Raw genomic sequence first — 22186 nt, forward strand, 5'->3', positions numbered from 1 at the left:
ACCAGCAAGCTTTGTTTTCGCTGGCTTCTGCTATACATCGAATGATTCGTTACGTCGATTAAAATTTATTCCATAAAAAGTTTCCAACAAAATTTCTTTTCGTTTCATTTCTCACGATTGGAAATTTCGTGAGGTGTCTCTATCTCTTACCAACTTCATCAAGTTCTTCTTTGGAAGCGTATCTTCCTGGATGCAGGACAATATTATATTCTTTAATATTGGCTGCAAAATTCCAAAATTAAACGCGTTTCATCGCTTATCTTAAACTCGTTGACCAAGTCTACATCTTCACTTTACGCGTCTCTGCTTTCTACCAAGAAAGTCCTTCTGTTCTTCGACCTTTTCCTAGCTATGCCACTCAAGAAAGAAACGTCTTCTGCTTCTGAGAATTTCTTGTCGCTTGATTTCAAAAAGGAAAGAAAGAAAGAAGACAAGCTTATAATTGGTGGTGTTGGTGTTGATCGTTGAACACAATCGCACATAAGGAGGAAAAGCCTTGATATTTGCATGTCCGCCCCTGAGCATCGCAGGTGATATTTGTCGAAACCATTTCTCTCGACCTTTCAATCTTCAGTTGAGATTCTCTTAAATGTTCGAGGTAGACGATTCCGGGTAAACTATATTTTTAACTTTTTAAAATTTTCTTGAATATTTAAGGTGAAAAATAGATATAATTAACGTGATGAAAAAACTACTTTATCGAAGAAAAAATTAAACCTAAAAAGAGACTTCAGAGAACAAAAGGTCTTGAGAATAACTAGGTGGAGCGAAAACCCTACCTTTTCTGGTCCATCAATTAGGGATAGATTTTATTTTTATCCTCGTGAATTCATTAATGTTTTCCTTCGACCCCTGTAGTTTATATATTTATAGTCTTACACTTCTAGTTTTATATAACTTTCCAATGCTACCCCGGTCCATTGAATGATCTACTTTTTTAAATTTGACTTTTAGATCCTTAAGGTTTCCATGTGTTATTGTATATATAGATGCGTGTGTGTGACAGCATTGGTGGGAAAGAAAAACAGAAAAACAAGAAAATTTAAATGAAATTCAAGAGAAGTGAGCCTAAAGGGCAAAATAGAAACTTACACAAGATTTTAGAGATGAGATTAAGAAATATTAAACTATATATAAAAGTAGAAGCGAAACACTAATATCTACAACGACACGTCAACAGATTGACTTTGGAGTTTGGACTTGGTCGTGGTCCTTTTTTTTTTTTTAATAAAAAAAAAAAAAAAATATATCTTTTATCAAGACACGGTGTTAATACTGTAAAGGTACTTCGTCTGTCCTCACTGCTCAAGCAAGGGAAACGAAACACGTCCTGTTGCTGCTTCGGGACTGCTCCCACTTCCCAGTTTACTCAATCCCAAACAAAATTTGTTATTTTTTTACATTTTTATATTTTTGAGGGATTTTTTTTTCTTGCATTTCTATTAAAAGCTCAAACTAACACAATATTACTCTATCTGTTTCCTTTAATAATATAATCATATCTCATTAATTTCAAACCAAGATGAGAGATTGGTCGGGACGATTCAATCCGAGGGGTTTCTACCCAATATTAAATAAAAACATTTTCTTTAGTAGATCCCCTCCCCCTCCTCTCAGGCATTTACTTTTCAAATATAATAATAATAATAATAATAATAATAGTTACTGATACATGGAGGGTTGGGCCGGAGACAGATTCCTTCCAAAAAAAGGCTTTGTGAGACATACCCTGTCCTAAAATAAGATTTCAGTGCATCGTACCTTGTACCGTTAATCAGCTTAAACTAGACACACCTTCGCCACCATCAATAAGGGAAGTCCACAGCTTTTCTTCTTTTGTATGTTTTCGGGTAGAAGCAGCAGTGAAAACTGGCAACAGCATTTGAGCTCAACAGTAACTCAATGGTTCAATAGTCAATACTGGCTGACTGTTAGCCGTTTTGTATGAAAATTAAAAGACTTTGAAAGTTTCAGCCTTTAACAACCACAAACAATACAAAGACAAATCTGAAAACTTTGTTATGTGATGCTGTCATGTTAGACTTTTCTGTTGAGAATCAAACCCACCCAACTTAAAATGAGGCAATAACCCGCCCACCCCCTAGACCCCCTCATTTTTTCCATCTTGCCCCTCCAGTCCAGTCCACCCTTAAAGCGAAGGTCTTCTTGACTCTCTACCCCCCCGCCTCTCTCCTCCTGTTAAACGCCTGACGTTTGAAAACAAAACAAAGGCCATGTTTGGAGAGAAAGATCATCGTGCCTCTAATGTTGTGGCTGAGTCTGAGAGGTCTCTAAACAAAGAGAACCCTGTAGAGAAAATGATTGGTTTTTCTCGAAAGGGAATTGATTTTCTCAGAGAATCAAAGATGGGTTTTGAGGGGTTTGGCTTAAAACCCCAAGAACTCACTCTCAGCTACCTCTGTGAAAACAACAACAATCGCAAACTGGGTTTTTCTCTCAAGGGAAAAGAAGTAATCTTTTCAGAGCTTTCTATCCAAGATGAGAAACGGGTTGAGAGGGATTTCTTGAATCTGAGCGAAACCAAATCCAATTCTTCTTCCAAGAGACAAGTCCGCCACGAAGAAGATGAGGAAGAAGTTGAAGAGAATTCCTCAAGAGACAAGAAACAAAAGCTAGGGAGTACTTTAAATCTTTCTTTAGCTTTGCCAGATGTGTCTCTCTCTTTAACCGCATCAAATGCATTGCAAAATGTTGATCCTCTGATTGAGTCAAATCGTAATGAGTCCTTAGGTACAGCAGGAGCAGTAGCGGCAGCAGAAACACAATCCAAAAACAACAACACAAAAACTACATGTTCTGATGATTTCACTGCTGCTTCACTTTCTTATTCGTATTCACACCCGTTTTCACACAACCCTAGTTGCTCTATGACTCTCAATTCAACTGAGAATTACGAGTATTCTGTAGGGAGAGATGATCAAATTTGGTGTGGAGGGGAAGGGACTAATGGATCAGTTCATAGCCGGTTTAGGCCTATTGGAGATGGGATTGTTGCTTTGAACAATAACAATCATGGTGGTGGTGGTTCTACAATGCAAGGTAATCGTGCAACGAATAAGGATTCGTGCAATAATAGTGTCTATAAAACTAGTAGTTCGGATAATATTTCATTTTTTCCATCTGAATTGCTGGCTAGGCCACGCTTAGATGCTTATTCAGGTGATTCTAGGAGAAGGGATTCAGAGAATTTGAGAGGTTTGGAGAGTGGAGATGGAGAAGGTGAAGCAAAAAAGCTGTCTGGACCAGGGAGAATTCTTCGTGAGATTGTTTCCGAGTCCATTCCTGTTATGGCTCAGATAATTCAGGAGCTAGGCGAAGAAACATTGGAATTGACGAAGGAGTACTTGAAGAATCTAATTGCTACGACTGAAAAGAGAGACGAGTTAGTTGGCCTTCAAAACCGGCTTCAGAGAAGGTCTGATCTTACCAAGGAGGCTCTCTTAAAGTGCCAAAGGGAGCAGCTAGAAATATTAGTTGCGGTCAAAATGGGGCATGGAAGTTTTGTATCTGGGAAAGTTCGGGTTCCTACGAATGAGTTGGTGGAGATTTTCTTGTTTATGAGGTGTAGGAATGTGAATTGCAAGAGTATATTGCCTGTGGATGACTGTGACTGTAAGTTTTGCTCGGGGAATAAGGGATTTTGCAGCTCGTGTATGTGTCCTGTCTGTATGAATTTTGATTGTGCTAGCAATACATGCAGTTGGGTTGGCTGTGATGTTTGCTCCCATTGGTGCCATGCTGCTTGTGGCACACAAAAGAATCTCATTAGACCTGGTCCTAGCTTGAGGGGACCATCAGGAACTAGGGAGATGCAATTTCACTGCATTGGGTGCAATCATGCTTCTGAGATGTTTGGCTTTGTCAAGGATGTGTTTGTGTGCTGTGCAAAGGATTGGGGTCAAGAAACTCTGATAAAGGAGCTTGATTGTGTTAGGAAGATTTTCAAGGGAAGTGAGGATTTCAAAGGAAAGGAGTTGCATACTAAGGCTGTGGACTTGCTCTCCATGCTTGAAAGAAAACTGATGTCTTCTAGAGAAGCCTGCAACGTCATTATACAGTTCTTCAACTGTAAGTCTTCAAACTTCGAACTCCTGCTTTTTCTATGCCATTTATGTGCTATTTCTTCTCATTATTTGAATTGGGTAGATGGTTGAACTCACCTTATGGATTGGTTGGTAAAATTCCGAATTCTTTTGTCACTGCTGACCTTTGAAGTCTGAAAGAATTGGGAAAAAAATATGATTGATGTGTTTTCGTTTCTCAGTTACTGTTCTCTGTATGGACAGAGCTTTGTTGATTGAAGCTTGTTCTTATCTGGTCCGCTGATGTTGTCATTCTTTTAAGCTGTAACCTCTATCCCTTTTCTCCAAATAAGTTTCTTTACATAAATAAATTAATCTGTCAGAGTTCGAATAAATGCCAATAGATTGAGCTTAGAGTTCATTGAAGGTAATGTGATAAGTTGTGCATTATTACACACCAGTTAATTAAATGAAGAAAGAATGTATAGGTCATTTTATGCTTGGAGGTGTGAATAATCGGGCTGGGTTCTGCACCCTAAACAATTCTTTTTTAGTAACTAAGATGAGTGTTTGGAATGGCTGATGAGTTTTTGATGTTATTCTTCCAAGCTTTCACTCTTGAGCTGGGACATGTCCCATTAGTCTCTAAAAGTGTAATAAAAACAAAAGGTCTCTAAATAAGGAGTTAAATGTGAGGGATGGTTTTTCTATTTCTATGTATGCTCAAGCTCAGCTATATAAAATTTGATAAGGCTTTGGTTTGGTTTGAGATCCACTTGTTATGCAAAGAGGAGAAGCTTGTAGTGAGAGTATTCGGCTTACATTCAAAATATCTTTGCATCTAAGAAATATTGAAGTTTTAAGTGGTCCTTCCATACGTTAGTTTAAACAACTCCAGGAACAATTTAACTGCTCTTCCAACAGCCTTTTCCTTTATGAGATATCTAATCTGTAATTTGTCTGAAAGGTGTAGTTTGTATAAACTTGATTTGCAAAATGGCCTAGGTTATTTCCTTAATTCAGGATGCCTGATTTCTTGTTTCTGGGTGCTTACATGCATTAGTTACAATCTAACAGCAAATCAGTTCAAACACAAACTCTGCAGTGCTTGAGCTTTGCAGTTTTGAGCACCAAAGGTCCAAAGTCATGTAGTATGTGTGCTTATCCATATGAAATTTCCAACATCATCTTCAAAAATATGAAGTTAGTGGAAAAAAATGTTTGGTTACAAGCAATTTGCCTATTACAATTTGTTATCATGTGGGATTGGCAGTCAGGATTCACTGTCCTTGTGCAGTTTCGAACCTCAACGGTGCAAGTCAATGTTCATATGATTTCCAGACTTGCTCACTTGTGCTGAGGTTTTTTTCCATAACCAGGAAACTACATCTCCCTGACTGGCTGTGCTAGACAGTAATATAACTGGGGATCTTAGCATGTCTGTTCTATGACGGAAAAAACAAGGTAGAATGAAGAAATAAATTGAAAAAAGAAGGGAAAAAATAATCAACATTTGCTTATCATTAGATTGTGAACTTCAAACTAACTTTAATTTTCAAGGTTATTTTAGTCTTTTATGCTCAGAAATTCAAATCGTATATTTCTTCTTTTGGGATTTTTAGATGCAGATGGTATGTCAGATTTTCCTGCTTCTGGTGTTTCTGCAAAAGAATTGATGCCAACAGAAGCTACCCTTGGAAAAGATGCAGTACCTATGCTGCCAGCAACTTCTCTCACTCCAAAATATACCATTTACAACATGGGCTCTTCAAGTGGAAGACGTGATTCACTACCAAATGATCTACACCGAAATGATCTCAAAGCTTCCCTCCTTGATGTCCTAAAACTTGAAAATGAGTTTCAGTTTGGGAAGTTATCAAAGAATGATGGCTTCAACAGCTTGGAAAGATTTGTGCAGATCAAAGAAGCTGAAGCAAGAATGTTCCAGAACAAGGCAGAAGAAGCACAAAAAGAGGCCGAAGGTTACAGGCAGATTATTCGGGCAAAATCTGACAAGTTAGAAGAAGAATATTCAGAGAAGCTGGCTAAAATATGTTTTCAAGATACAGAAGAAACACGGAGGAAGAAAATGGAGGAACTGAAGACTTTGGAAAATACATATTGTAATTACTTAAACATGAAGCTGAGAATGCAAGCAGAGATTGCTGGTTTATTGGAAAGAATGGAGGCCACAAATCAGCAATGGGTGTAATTTATTCCTTCGGTTTTTATAACTTTGCTAACAGACGATGCGTAATCGTGTGCTATTGTCTTGTATCTTTGCCATTTTGAGCTTGAAATGTTTGTTCTCTAAATGCAAAAATGCACGGCTTTCCTTCCTAGCTGTGGAACTGGGGAGCTTGGAAGTTCATGGCCTTGATGGGAAGATCAAACCAGTGAAATTCTATCTTATAGTACATCAAAGGTTGTTTGATACCGTTGGATTTGTTTGGTGGCTGTCCAAATAAATAAATAATAATACCATACGAGAGCAGCCTAGTAGGAAAGACCAGGTTTCGAAGCTCGAGTCTACTTCCCCCCCACCCCTGCATCAAGAAATTACAATAGGTAGAAGAGACAACAAATCAGAACCCCGTGGGCACAGACAAGATCTGATACCATTCGATGTTTAATAATGAGAAAAATATGGCCAAACCACCAAAAACGTGCCATGGCCTGTACGAGCCTCTTGCTGACATTTCTGCGCCCGGGAACACAAATGAGAAGAATCCCAAAAACCACTGCCCAGCGTCCCATTTTGTGTTAATCAGTGATCAGAATATTAAGAAAAGGTAACAAATGGTACATCTTGTAATCGCAAGAAAAAAAAAAGCCCTGTAAACCAAATAAACAGATGGTGATCATGCCAAGCCAGGAATGTAAACTAGTTATGTCTTTTTCCTCCACCTCATGCTTAAACTTGAAAGCTGTATAAACACCCACTACTCCAGCCACAGGTGCTGTCAGATGCAGTGATTATTTGTGAAATTAATAATAATGCTCTGGTTTAGCATTATCTGATTCATTTATTAATTTATTCATAAAGCTAGATTGTATTTTCTTACCTTCTCCCGCAAAAACTATAAATCCAACTGCCATTAGAAGAGCATGCATCTGAATTGAGAAGAATCAAGAAATTAAACAAAGAATTACTAGTTAGAAAACATAGTGAACATATTTATAAATGATTAGAGCCTGATTCATCTTACATTCAAAATCTTGCCTTTGTTAGCAGATTCGAAAGCGAGGCCTCCTCGGAAGTGTAAAAGCCAGACAAGAACAGGGGTTGTGACTGCTATAGCTAACAAATGGGCAAACATTGTTACGGGGGTCGAAGAGATCAGTGGGAGCTGGAAATAGGTGATGTCTAGCAGTTTTATATGTATATGCTCAGTACTGTTCTTCAAGTACTTGAAATCATCATCATTATTTGCTAGTATTTACGAAGATGGACAATACAAAGTGATTCGTTTGTTTTCATTGTAAGCCTGCTAAGGTGTTTACTTCTACCCCCATAAATAAAAATCTCCGGATGTTTCTCCTATAGTTATTAAGAAGTTTAATTTCACTCTTAGGAAATAACTGACAAGAAATTCACATTTCTTCATATTTTCTTTGTATTATTTTATCACACCTTTCCACTCAAATCCCTGAAAATGTCATAACATCTCACAGAATACCTAGAAAACTAAAAAAAAAAACAAATAAAGAAGTGGTCTGCTTAATGATCCGGGGTAACATTGAGAAATCTTAAACTATAAGAGTAAAAGTGGAACATTTGCGAATCTTTAGGGTCAAGATTGAATTTTACTATTCTTGATTAATTTTACGTGGAAATTTTGCTGTGTACATTGTGATGCGCACAAGGAAAACCTTTCTGGTTTTGCCAACACAAGAAAGACGGAAACTCCGAATCCCAGAGGAGTATTAGTAAACGTCAAGGCCGGCGAGTCTTGTGACAAATTAAATGGAGAACCAGGGTTTTGTCGGTATAATCTTGGAAGTTTAGTATTTAATAAACCTAATTATTATTTAAAAAAAATAATATAAATTCTATTTTGAAAGTTTAGTATTTAATGAATCTAATTATTATTAAAAAAATAATATAAATAATTTAATAGTTTAAACTATTGAGTTGAGATGAATTTTTCTTTTATATGGTATCAAAGTTTTAATTATCAAGCAATCACAATTCACAAGTTTGAATCCTACCAACTCTATTTATTTGATAAAAATTAAGTATAATGTTGTTTAAATCTATAAAAAATTTCAAAATTAAAAAACTTTTACTCGAGAGTTTATGCAAATTTTAAGATTAAAAGAATTTTTTAAGGGGTATATTAATAAATAATATAAATTATATCTTGAAATTTTATCTTAATAACTTAAACTATGGTTCTTTAATCATTATAAAGTTGAGATAAAATTTACTAATTTTTTTTTTAAAATTATTTTTTTTAGTTCAAACGTTTGTTAACTTGGAACAATAATGTTAATGCCCATCGTCACCAAACAATGGGATCAGCGAAACGCATGCTTTATCATGTAAAGTTTGATGGCAATGCTACATCTTGGGAGGTGAGCAGAGAAGCATGGTGCCATGGCGAATAGGGGATGCATGGTCCACAAGAAAATGTTGACTAATTAATTTTGAAAAGTTCCATGGCTCGATTCTTCGCTTTAATTGATTAGGTTAACGGATATGATTGTTTACGAGGCATTTTAGTAGCATTAAGACTTGAGACTTAAAATATGTATGGAGTCCAAAAGTTACAATAAAATTAAAAAAAAAAAAAAAAAAACCAAAAAAAGTTGCTTTCAAATATTCTATCAGACTTAATAGTTCTAAATTAATCCAGGATCATATAGAATACGGAGTTATTATTGCTATTTTTTTTTATCTTTTTTTGAACTATAATTCTATCAGATCTTAAGCAATTCTACCCAACTTGTATGAAATGAAAACAACTAGCCAATACATCAAGATACAAAATATGGAAGGTAGTATAGAATCATCACACATAACGGGCAAGAGCAACCGAGAGGTCAACGAAAATGCCGAAGAGAAGGATAAAGAGTCCAGTGAAGTTAATCAAACGAGACTCGCGATGATGCTTCAGCTCGAGGAATGTAGCTTTCTCGATTAACCCTGTCAGTGCTGCACATGTTGCCATGTATAACAGTGCTCTCCCCCCACATACGTGCCATGGAAGCATGCTTGCCCTTGCTTGTTTCCCAGCTTTTGGAAACATGAATGTAAAGAAGCCGAGCACCCACTGCGAATCGAGTTCAATTATATAACAAGTGTCACCATCTGAAACTATATACCATGCTGAAGCTACTGGGATTTATTTAGAAAACGTTCAATTCAATCCCCATGTTTCTTAGGTTTGCAATACGGTCCCTTTTTAATAGATCAACGGATGACAGTTATTACATTTTCTCAGATTTGGTGTCAATCGGAAAAAGTTCAAACACTGAAATAAAGGTTTGCATGTTTTCGCCTAAAATTTAATGTATTCAAAGAAAGATAAGAACGAAGGAATTCAGGCTCATCACTAGCTACAGGTCGTGGTCTAGTCGGATAGAGTTTACGCACCTGCAAGCAAAATAAACAGAAGGTGCTCAACCCAACCCATGAATGCAAGCTATAAACATCCTCTGCTTGGATCATATCATGGAACCTGAAAACAGCACATATGCCAACAATACCAAGGCACAGGGCGATCAGATGCAGGAACATGTGGATAGACTTCTGGATAATCATTGCCGATGATATTGTTTTGTATGTCATCATCGCTGCTCACATCACCACCATATATTTATATAAGAACTTAAGAAAGCTGTTAAAAGTAATCACGTAGATGAGACATGAGAATGTTGTTAATCGTGTAAAAATACCATTAAGGCTTGAATTCTAGAGAGATTTTATGGTTTATGGTCATGGAGGAGTAATTAATAAAATAATATTAGTTATTTCTCGAAACTCATTTTAAAATATATATATTATCAAGTTTCAATAAATGAGATTTTTTACTTACAATAAGTAATCTTTGAAAATTCAATATATACACACACACGAGCACGTACCTTCGCCAACAAGAAATATGAGTCCGCAGAACATAAAAAATGGATGAGCCTGCATGCCAAGATTAATAATAAAATTAAGAAATAATAAGATTATAATTATATGACAGTAACAAAAACAAAGGGTGCGGAAATTCTAATTACATTGAAAACACGATCAGGATTATCAGAATGATACTCGATGCCCCCGCGATAATGCAATAACCAAACCAGCATGAGAATTATAGCCAAGATGCCACACAAGTGTGCTATCACGGTTAGACGAGAGGCTGATTGCTTGTAGATTGTGCTGCCAGCATCCATCGAAGACAGGGTTTTGTCTGTCAAATGTAGTGGCGATGGGTGACTTCTTATAGAAATCTCTCTCAGAATATCACCTCCGGTAAACGCCGTTCTTGGGATTGCTTGTCTAGTAGGGCTTGGCCTCTTACATGGGAAACTTTTCTCTTCTTTTTACGAGGAGTGGAAGCTTTGTCCAGGGGAAAGCATCATCGGTACAAAAGCATGCTACACCGAATTGTACCGAGGATTTTTTCTGTCTCGAAATAATTGATATGTCGCGTGATAGAATGGTTAATTACTCCTTTATGTATTATTAATCCTTTCGTTCTTCTGATGAACCAACGTAATAATATGTGTAGGGGAAACTTATCAATATATCCTTCTTACGTTGCATCTTTCATCAACTCTGTAAGAATATCAATCCATTGTAACCTTAAAATCTGCTCTTGTTCAATAATATACCATTCTTTCCATCATTTTTGTTGAAAATCATGGGCATGTGCGCAAAGCATAATTATTTTCGATATGAATTACTTGTATGATGCTTTAGGATTAAAGATGCTTAAAGGGTGGATTTGGTCGGTTTCAAAAGATATTGCCAATGACCTATTCCGTATTTCAAAGAAAAATCGAAAGAGGAACAGAAAGCACGAAGCCCAGCACATGGTTAGATATTAAATCTGAGCGGTACATCAAATTTCTAGAGTCGAGTCAAGCCTAACATGAATTCATAGAAAGAGCGTGCGGGCTTTCATGGATGCCTTCAGCTAGACATTAAAAATATACATAGATGACTAATTAAGCTCAAGATTAGAAACCTAAAAATGAAGCAGATCAAACTGTATAAAGGGGTTTTATAGAGATAGAAAATCCAAGAAAAGGCCAAAGGAAGAAAGGTTACTCATATTTGTGTTTGATTAGTGCTTTAGGGTATAAAAAATAGATACATAACGAATAAAAACATATTTAATAAAAAAACAGAAATAAAGATATAGAATAAATCCCGAGACAAGTGTTGGACCTAGCTCATTTAAATAGTGCTAATAGATTGCCGCAGTCATAGAGCCCATGGAAAGGGCCCAAAAGCATACCCACTACTCTCTTGGACTTCCATAAAATTAGAGCAATAGGCTGGTGTTATTTCGGAAGTCTTCAGCTGCTGTTATTTTTATAGAAATATATTAAAATAATATATTTTTTATTTTTTAAAATTTATTTTTAATATCAGCATATTATAATGATCCAAAAAAATTTATAAAAATTAATTTAAAACAAAAGAAAATCAATTTTTAAAAAAATATAGAGCACCTCACAAACAAACACCATCTTCTATGTTTCTTTCTTATGACGCATTTTTCTTTATACAACACATTCCTTGTCATCGTTAAATTGACCAGTAAGGAATATTGAAAAAGAGGAAGGATTGCTTCTAGTTCTACACAAGAGTGTAAGTTTCTCTTTAGTCGCTCATTTTTAAAACTAAATAATCCCCAAGTTCCTATATAACACGATGGGATATTATTAGAACTTGATCATCGCATTGCGTAACAAAATAAACCATTTCTCAAATGATTTCCAAAGTTCTAAGAAAGTTGACAGAAAAGCTCGAGGAAAAGGGTTTATTTGCGCGACTCTCTTAGAGTTTGGGATGTTGCTTTAAGAATCGGTATTTTGCTATGCAATCCAATTATCCAATTCAAATAAATCTCTACGAATGAACGCACCTGATTTTATTTTGCTGTTCTGATGAAATTCGGTGAATTCCCCAGGTTAAAGGTTCAAGGCCAAACAAACCTAAGAAGCTAATTACTTGAAACCAGGCTCATGCAAGCTTGTTATCTCCATTATGATCATAGCAAGCCGGAGTTCATGCAGCTAAACCCACGGCATGGAGGTAACATGCCTTGTAATTTCCATCACCTGGAGCAACTGGATTTAACAAAGAACTAGATTTTGACAGATGTCTAGAAAATGCCGTGACCTTATCAATCTTATCTTGAAAGTAAAACGTTTCCATCATATAATATACCAGATCATGAGTGTGATGCAGTCTTTTCCAAAGCGGGCGGGTGACTTGTTTTTGTCACAGTCCACACCACACAACGCTACTTTGCATCTCAACTTGTAATCCAAGTTGATTTGCTATCCATTGATCACCGTTCATTTCCTATCGCATTCTCTGGTTGCTCACACCAAGGAAATTAACGAGAATAAAGTGGTGCTCTTGACATTGTTCATACTGTCATTTTCTTTGAGGAGGACATGACTAATCTGGTGAAGGAGATTAATCGTTGAAATAGAAAGGCCTTATCCATTAATTGCAAATTAATACAGTTCCCTTTATCTCACGAAGACCCGCCAACACAATTATATTAAGCATTGACATTAATCACTTGTACAATTCATGGCCCTTCGATTAGTTTCACTTCAATTTCCACGTCCCCCTCTAGATGCTTCTTGTCGTGGCTTAATCCAAAGCCAAAAAAAAACTAAAAGAATTTATGTATTGTTTTTTTATATATTTTAAAAAGTTTTTTTTTTTTAAATTAAAATTGATATATTTTTAAATAAATTTTTTGAAATAAAAAATATTTTAAAAAAACAATTATAACTACACTACAATTCCAAACACCCTACCAAAGGATCCAATTGAAATGATAAAAGGCGATCACATCAAACAAAATACAAATTGATATCATTATGCCTGCTGATTTATACGTTTTTTGGTATTATATTTTACCTTTTTTTGGCCCGCTTTGGACACCATGAGAGGTGGAGGATTTATTCCCTGCATCTCGAAACTGAAAATTATAGATAAAAGAAAATTGTCATCAGATTTTATCTGGACATATATATACTATATATCTTTTATATATGAAAATCTAATTACATCAAGTTGGTGCAAATTAAATACATTAACATCTTCACATCATTAAAAAATATTAAAATCAAAACTTTCTATAAGAAAATAAATTTAATAGCATCCTTTACAGCATCGGTGCCCCGCTGTTATTCATGAAATATCAAATGGCACAATTCAAACGTTCTTATGGAACATTTGTTTGAAATATAGCTTCGTTTTCTTTTTCTTTTTTTCTAATCATAAACAGCCGAATCTCTAGCTGCTATTTGATCATGGTTTTTTGCTGCTTGATATATATATATATATATATATATATATTGTATTTTCATAATCTGTTAGACTCTTGTGGCATTTGGCCCATGTAGATGTGCCGCTGCTAGTGTCGTAGGCCGTGCCAAAAATCAAGAGGGATGGGTGAAATTGATCTGGTTTCTAAATCTCTATGCATTTCGTTGTGTAAAAAAGATACCAGTCATGTCATCTCTAAAAAATTTGATAAAATCATATGGCATAAAACCACGAAATTATTTTAAATTATAACAGCTAAACTCTGACAAAAGAAAATCCTCAATTTATCTTCATTAATTTGCTTCCTTTTCTGGGTTGAGAAGATGTTTTTCTTTCTCAAGTTGAACCAATATCATTATGATAGAGATATAACATTTCATCATTATGATTGAGATATAATATTCAGACTTTTGAATTTCCTATTTAATTCTGAAACTTCTTCTAAGGAGATTGATGTTTTCATTGCACCAGCTTGCTCCATTATTGATTTCACGAAATTGGGTCGAGAAAGTATGGATGCGTGATGACTTTTTAAATGTCAAAATCAACTTTTGCGGAGGGATTCAATGAAAACAAGATGGGCAATTGCTTGGAAATTTGCAAATTAAGCAAACCAAAAGCATCTATATGGAAACGGGGGCAACATGGCATGGGATACAGTAGCCTTTAAACCTCTCATTATAGCTTTATATAACTATACGAGGGTAAGAAACAAGAAGGAAAATGATGTGTTAACTTTTCCTTCATTTGCAAGCCTGAATATGGTACACCATGGATAAATTCAAGAGAAGCAAATACTATATCTTCAGTGGGGTTTACGTTAAATGATTTTTCGAAACAAGAAGAAGATTAAAGGACAGTAATAAATAAGAATAAAAATTAAATTAAAGAAAGGGAATTTCAATGTGTCAACACGGGCTATGCTTTGCAATCATGAGTTGAGACCACAGCCGAATGATAAACCCATCCAATGCATCAGTGGTTCACAGCTACTTCAATTTTTATGATGCCTTTGGGCTATCAATATCCATAGGGAAAGAAAATTTAAAAAAATATATATTGCAATGATCACAGCACTATTTAGCCTGTCGAAGCCAGCTACTCCCCCATTAATTTGTCAACGCCGATTGAGACCATTCAATATATAATGTCTGGAGGTACGTATGGACAACACCTCCGTGAACTCTCCGACTCCAAAAGGAACCTTCTCCCATCATCGCTCGAACTCCTAAATATTTGTCCAGACCGTCCAAGGACTCCCCAGGTTGTCCATTTCTTGTTTTTGGGTGCATAACTTGCCTAGCATACGACCATGCCTACCTAACAAAATTATAAAAAGGCTCCACTTTTCTTTTTTTTTAATCTCTTTTGTACTTTCCATGAGCAATTTATTTTAAAAACGAGCCAGCCTCGATTATATATCACCGGGTTCCTCCAAATACATGCCTCCTAATTCAGCAAGCAATACTCAAATGATTGCAAAATGGCTTGCGGGTTTAATTGATAAAATCACTCATAAAAGACCTGGACCAAATTCAGCCCTCTCTTCATTTGTAATCGAAAGCTTGAAGGAAAAGGATTTTGTCCACTACGATCCAATTGTTGGGTAGAAGACATTATTATTCGGTTACTCATGACGTTTGGCCCGAGAATGTATACAATCATTTTTACAGGATTTTATTTTTTCTGAACTTTAATAATCATCCGTTTACAGTTAGGTTGATGGAGACGTGGATTCATTAATTATGTATCTTTTTTTTTTTCCTTACATGCTTCATCATATTTCGATTTCAGAGAAGAATATGAGAGGCTTTTTGCCATTTAATATTATCTCTACATGTGTGCAGGGTTTATTCGATAGCAGGCTCATGACTTGGTATTGTCTTATGTATGTGATATGTCGGGAATAATGATATTAATGGACCTACATAAATACCAGTATATGACCCAAAATTTCATGAAAATCCTGGAACCCCACCACATTTCAGAGAATGCACTGTTTTTCTACTCTGACTCCATTGTTGGGGTTCGGCGGAATCTCATGATTTTTATGTTATAGTATTGTCTTATGTTATCATTTCTCGCAACGGTTACATGTGATTCAAACGGAACCCAAGCGTTTCATGTTTGTGCTTGCCACCTAATTAGCACCCTTTCTTAATTGAAAAGGGTAATTTCAATAGCACTCAAAAGAGATAGGTTGAATTAGCAATTAATTAGCTCCTATATTTGCTAAGTTGAATTTGAATATCGTTCATGTTTTTTTTTTCCTCGATATCATTCATGATCAAATTAAAACGGAATACAATGGTAAGAGATTAAATGTATTGAGATGTCGTTAATTATTTGATTGAGAATATATTAAATGTACATGACATTAAGAGATCTAGAAAAGGATGCATGATAATAATGATAATTTAATTACAAAAAAAAAAATTGTAAGGCAACCTAATTAGTAATTGAAGCACACCATGAACATAAACACACACACAACTTGTCTCCTGGTGTCGTGTATACTATTAATTTATGTTCATCACTCAATCCTGCTATTAAAAAAGAGAAAAACAAATTAAATACATGCACCAATGCATTATGGATAGGTATTGCTAATGTCTGGGTACACAGCATCGTGGGTACTAAGCGATGAAGAGTAATTGATTATGAAGGTTATCAGCGATTCATTACCTCATTTCACGTATGAAATTTATGGCAATATGTTAATGAATTAATCTAGGAATATATGGCTTCGCTTGACCAAGAAAATTAATAAAATATTAAAAATTAATATAAATTATATTTTATAATTTTACTTAATAGCTTAAGCTTTTAAATTAAATTGATTTCTTAACATTGTATCAAAACCTTAATTATCAAGCGATAATGAATTTGAATCTTATTTTTTTAATTTATTTAATAAATAAATAAATATAAAATTAAACGAGTCTATGTAAATTTCAAGTCTAAAAAAATATATTATATTTTAGAATCTCACATAACAATTTAAATTTTTAAGTTAAATTAATTTTTTAATAATAATAAAAAAAATACTTATCTTGCAGTAGAAGTCATATTTTGATCCCGGTTTGAGCTCACCAAGCTTTCTAGCTAAACATCATATTCTTGATTCCTTTTCCTTCTTGTAAGGTAAGCTTTTTATTTTTAGATTAGATTATTTTGAAGCGGTAGGATGTATGAAACCAAGCATTGTTTGCCAATGCAAAATCATATTATATTTATTTAATGACAAAGGTACCGTGCCAAGTGATCCTGCGACACCGAAAGGTATTTCACTAAATAATTCCGAGAGTTTTGTTTGCTTCCCCTTGAAAAATGGACCATTTACTACCATGCTTTCTATTTTCAATTCCCTTGTTAAAAAGGAGAGAGATGATAAAAGTTTAATGAGCAAACACGCTTTATTTAACAAAACTCTAAAAACACTACTTTCATCACAAACAAAATACTCTTTCTAAAAAAATAATTAATTTTAGGTATGAAAAACAACTCCCTTTTCAAAAGAAAATTTTTCACAAAAATATATTTTTCTTGAAAATATATTTTCTCTGAACGAAGAGAATCCAATAAATTTATAAATAGATTAATTACATTGAATTTAACCGGCCAGCTACCAATTGTAAGAAAACCATGATATTGTAACTGATCACCTTGCATCTAACATGTATCCGGGAAAAAAAAATAGTAAAAGTTATTAAATAATATTTATATAATTTTATTTATTAAAAGTAGAACAGTACTTTTAGTTTAACCTATATATACTTTATTTATATTTAAATTAAAATTATATATTTATAATATACAAATTATTCAGAATTTTAACTTTTTTATTTTTTATATTAATTTATTGTAACAAAATTTACAGGTGAAGTAAGCAGCATGTACATCACCCTTTATAGTAAAGCTGTCAAGAATCAAGTGGTTATGATTTTCAATCTGGATCGGAGCACAAATGATCAATAACCCAAATGATTAATTATAAATGAAAGACCTTTACTCAACTTACAAGCACGTGCAGTATTGAAAGGAATGAATCTTCCTGGAATAACTACTTCATATATATTATGAATATACATCCTCAGCCTGGCCATGCTTTCTATAAAACGGTCCAACATTCTCTCTCAAAAAAAAAAAAAAAAAATTATCATGGGATTTGTGACACTTTGTGATCCTACGATCTATCCCCTTTACGTAAAAATCTCAACAAAAGAAATTAAGCCAATAATTAAGGCATTTATGCCAAACCTACCCCGATTTCAATTTTTTTTAATGTGATCGTGCTAGGATTATTCAATAGAAACAAAATTCAGCAAAATATCCAGGGTGATCAATTTTCTAAATTTTCCTAAAAATTCATAAAAATACATGGCTTCTTTTTCTGTACACACACTAGTCAGGGTTGGCCTCACTACCCTGCAAGTAGAAATCCAAGCTAATTCCCCATATAAAAGGAGTCTTATGCGTTGTGGATAATAAGAAGAAATAAATAGATATTTTATATGCATTAAATATTCATGAGGGGGAATTTGTAAAAAACTAAGCATACTAGGTTTGTGTATAATTATTAAAAACTAGTTGTTAATATCTTCGTGAAAGCTATGATATTATTTGAAAATTATACCATAATTATATAATTATTTAGATATCATCTAAATAATATATATATATAATCAAGGCCATTAAAAAAAAAGAGAGTCAGGCATGACTATGCTAGAAACAGTGACCAAAATACATGGCTCACAACTGTAAAGCCTGGGCATGTGAACTTGGAAGGCTAGACTCTCGAGTGCCTAGTTCTTATTTTCAAAATGAGCAAATGAAATATTTTACGTTATTTGTTAATCTCTTACATGGATGAGAAATCTATTCCGAAATACATGGATGAGAAATGAAGGTATATCAAGGATATAAAGGTAGCAGTAAGGACAAAAACAGAGAAGGTAAGGAGGGCCTCAGGCACACGACGGGAACCGGATAAATAAACCGAAACAGAGGGAGTGACATGGCAGTGCATATCTGGTTTACCAAGTCAGCACGCAAAAAAGAGAAGCTGGCAAACGACGACCCTTGCCGTTTTAACACGTGGAGAGAATCATTGGTGGACCCATGTCCTGTCACAAAAGGTTCAAGGTAATTAATAATGCTAGCTACGGTAAGGGAGGACGGAGGGAGATTGAAAGAGATAGAGATTTTCTTAGAAAGAGGCAAACATCCCCTGAGTTCCATGGAAACAGAGGCTGAAAAAGCAAAGATTTTATCTTTGGCCAGGCAAACAACAGCCTCAACTCTTGTCCCACCTTCCCCACCATATAACATTTTGATGTGTCCGAATTTCCCATGCTAGTTGATGACTTGATGTTATTTTTCTTCTTTTTTTTTTTTGTTTTAGTCGAGTCAGTTTTTTTGAGGGTGACATGAAACAAATAATATAAAAACTCAAAACGCTCGGGTTATTTTTTGTTTTGGCTCCAAACGTGCACTGTCAGCAGGAGTACTGTATCCATTATCACCGTTCACTTTCCTGTTTATTTTACTCGTTAAATGTGTCAGTGGACCTCAGCCATCTGACTCGTGTGTTTGGCTCTCTCCTGGTTACTGTATTCTCGTGACCTCGTCCGTGCTTTGGTCGTCCAGTCCTGTTCACTCTCACCGAAGTAATCTAGTTTAGTCCATTTAATTAACGAATTAATTATGTGCAGTCTAAGTAAGCAATTTGCTGATTAGTTTTACGAGAACAACCTCACAGTCACGGAGCTCAGCTATCAAAACTGAGTCCTCTGTTCAATTCCAAGTTGGCTCGAGAAGGGTAAAGATGGGAGCAAGGCATGCGAGATTTTATCTCGAAGCTATTGATTATATGTTTTTCCAGCACTATGCTGCTTTGATCGAATTTTATTTTATTTCAATGGCGACGCAATTTACGGAACGCTGATGAAATTTTTTTAAAAATATTTTTAATTTGAAAAAACATTAAATTAATATTTTTTATATATTTTTGATGATTTATAACAATTTACCAGACGGGCACGGGATTTTGAAAAGACAGATGGACTCTAGTGCCAAAGTTGATCTATTTACAAGTCAAGACAGTTAATGTGCCTTAAATTTCCCCGTCGATATCTAACCACCTAATCCTCCGGCCCCTCCTTCGCCGTTTAACTGCCGCTGACTGTATATGTTTGCATGTCCCAGCTAGAACTAGCTCGTTCTGTAAGGTCTTCACTATTTACTCTAAAGCCCCTGTACAGTCAACAATCTGATATTATTGCATCTCTGACGAAGACAAATATTTGCCACTGCCAGCCAGAACACGTGCCACCTTAACCGTTAGATATTAATGTAACTAAGCTTTAATTTCTACCGGCTAACCCCTGCAGTTAACACAATGCCCACTGGCCTAGTCACTCTAACCAAGGCCATGCATGCCAGCAAAATCCCACTTGGGATGGTGACTTGCCAGTGGCAAGATCAACGGTTGTGATGGGCAAACTCAAATCTTCTTGCTGGCTAATGGATATTCATTTTTGGTACGTATGGATATTGTAACTCACGTGCATGCATGGTATATCTATAGCATTAGCATCATCATCAAGGCACCTAGGGATCCAACATCAGGTAAATATCCCCATGTGCGTACGTTAGCACAGCATTTGTATGTCTATCTAACATGAACCCACCTAGCAGCATATATAAGATAAAGTTTAAAGCAGGTCAGATAAAATTATTTTTAAATATATATATATATATATATATATATAAATTATAGAATCCTAATCTTAAAACTTTCATAATTGAGTTTTTATTTAACTCAAATTTAAAATAAAATTATATGAAAATTAGTTAAATATGACTTGGTTGACTTTGATGATTTAAAAATAACTTGATCAATTAATAAAAAAAAATTGAGGATAAAATTATAAAAAAAAGATCTTTCGATCCAACTTTTTATATAGTTTAAATTTAAAATTAAACTATATGAAAATCATTTCAAAATGATTTAGTCAATTAAATCGATCCAAAAACAATTTAAATGATGAAGTATGTGGATAAAATTAATAGGGGGAAACAATGAAATTAACAAAAAGAAAAATTAATGACCCGCCTCATTGCATAATCCAGATTTAGAATAAAATGATGTGAGATTTTTCCCAGCGTCATCCAGTTAACATAAGAGGTCAAACAACAACCCAGTTGATCATTAAAATATACTAGAAAAAAATAAAAAAAAAATTGAAAAAAAAAAATGAAATGAAAAAAAATAAACTGTATTTTAAAAAAATATTACTATTCATATCATCAACAATGAAACTCCACGGGAATATTTAGTGTTTGCTTAGGAAATCAGTACAGCCCTGGTTCTTAAAATGAAAAATAGCAAAAACATTTTCAAACGGCACATTTTTTCTTGGAAAAAAAAATGTGGGGTAACAAATCTCTTTTTCCTACCCAAAATTACACTATTATTGAATTCTTAAGCTCTTAGAAAATGGTCATGATGGTAAGAAAATTCTTGTTCATTGTTTTTCTAGAAGTTGCATGTTATTCCATTAGATATATCTTGTAAGAATATACTAGATCCTTACCTTAACAAGCTTTTTGAACTACGTTTCTGGTAATATTTTATTAAATTTTGATTTTTTGATTTTAAAATTATTTTAATGTGTTGATGTTAAAAATAAAAAATATTATATTAATATATTTTAAAATAAAAAAAATTTAAAAAATAACCTTAAATGTGGATGTGATATAGATCTCTTTATATATATATATATATATATATAGACATGCAACGAACAGTGTTAAATATCGTGGTGCGGAAAAATAATTTATTTGTTTCTCAGATTAAAAAAATAATAATCAAAATCCTAATTAGATACGCGTGATGACAGGGTCCATGAATCAAGCAACAAGGAAATCAGTGAAAAGGTTATGGCGCCGTTCTCGACGAACGGAGGGGATTGAGTCCACCGAAATTCAATGGAAGTCGAACCCCCTTTTATTCACTTTAACGGGACTGACCCCTTGATTAACGGCGTTAACTTCGCCCTTCAATTGCATATGACAGCGTTTGGGAATGCAGCCACACGTTATTTAGAAAAAAAATTGATTTTTTTTAATGTTTGTTTATTGTTTTGATATATTAATATTAAAAATAAAAATAAAAATAGTTTTAAAAACATCTGATATTACAGAAAATCAGGGAAAGCTATTTGCCAACGGCTAGGACAATGCATAAGCGAAGGGACGTCAGTTCATGAAGAGCACCTGCTCTGACTAAGGTATTAAATACCGAAGAAAGGGAATTCAGAAACAAAAATAATAATCGAGCGCATTGAAAGTGTGGTTTTTTAGTTTATTTTTCTTTAATATTTTATATATATAATTCATTTATGGGTTCACTGGGTGCAGATACCCTGCAGATATATTAAATTGTTTTCTTTCTTATCTCAATTGCCATGAAATCTAATAAAAATTAAAAAAAAAAAAAAAGGCATGCAGGCTGCAGCAACATGCGAGCAAATTCCTCTTGACTAGTTTTATACAATAAAAATAAATAGATTGATTATAAATAATTGTTACAGTGAAATGGATAGGAGTAAAATTAATG

General features: G+C 34.4%; 2 protein-coding genes and 1 long non-coding RNA gene across 3 annotated transcripts; 1 reads left to right on the forward strand and 2 right to left on the reverse strand.

The window, feature by feature from the left end:
• The first annotated feature begins 2099 nt into the window (after positions 1-2099).
• On the forward strand, positions 2100-6366 carry LOC118054510 (protein OBERON 3). Its single transcript, XM_035066137.2, has 2 exons — positions 2100-4089; positions 5666-6366. The coding sequence occupies exons 1-2, from the start codon at positions 2235-2237 to the stop codon at positions 6253-6255; spliced, it is 2445 nt and encodes an 814-aa protein (XP_034922028.1). The 5' UTR covers positions 2100-2234; the 3' UTR covers positions 6256-6366.
• Positions 6367-6502: 136 nt separating this feature from the next.
• On the reverse strand, positions 6503-7385 carry LOC140955865 (uncharacterized). The gene is made up of 3 exons (XR_012170555.1): positions 7253-7385; positions 7109-7157; positions 6503-7003 (listed from the first exon to the last, which is right to left on the reverse strand). It is a non-coding gene; the product is annotated as an uncharacterized lncRNA (long non-coding RNA).
• A 1522-nt stretch (positions 7386-8907) lies between these two features.
• Positions 8908-10610, reverse strand: LOC118054518 (probable transmembrane ascorbate ferrireductase 3). Its single transcript, XM_035066149.2, has 4 exons — positions 10275-10610; positions 10134-10182; positions 9643-9842; positions 8908-9319 (listed from the first exon to the last, which is right to left on the reverse strand). The coding sequence occupies exons 1-4, from the start codon at positions 10431-10433 to the stop codon at positions 9059-9061; spliced, it is 669 nt and encodes a 222-aa protein (XP_034922040.1). The 5' UTR covers positions 10434-10610; the 3' UTR covers positions 8908-9058.
• Positions 10611-22186: the final 11576 nt, after the last annotated feature.

The sequence above is a fragment of the Populus alba genome, chromosome 8 (genome assembly GCF_005239225.2).
Source record: "Populus alba chromosome 8, ASM523922v2, whole genome shotgun sequence".
Taxonomy (NCBI): Eukaryota; Viridiplantae; Streptophyta; class Magnoliopsida; order Malpighiales; family Salicaceae; genus Populus; species Populus alba.

Coding starts and splice junctions, on each gene's coding strand:
- LOC118054510 (XM_035066137.2), top strand. CDS start 2,235: ATGTTTGGAGAGAAAGATCATCGTGCCTCTAATGTTGTGGCTGAGTCT. Junction 4,090..5,665: donor CATTATACAGTTCTTCAACT/GTAAGTCTTCAA, acceptor TGGGATTTTTAG/ATGCAGATGGTATGTCAGAT.
- LOC118054518 (XM_035066149.2), bottom strand. CDS start 10,433: ATGGATGCTGGCAGCACAATCTACAAGCAATCAGCCTCTCGTCTAACC. Junction 10,183..10,274: donor ATCCTGATCGTGTTTTCAAT/GTAATTAGAATT, acceptor CTTGGCATGCAG/GCTCATCCATTTTTTATGTT. Junction 9,843..10,133: donor CATATTTCTTGTTGGCGAAG/GTACGTGCTCGT, acceptor TGATGTGAGCAG/CGATGATGACATACAAAACA.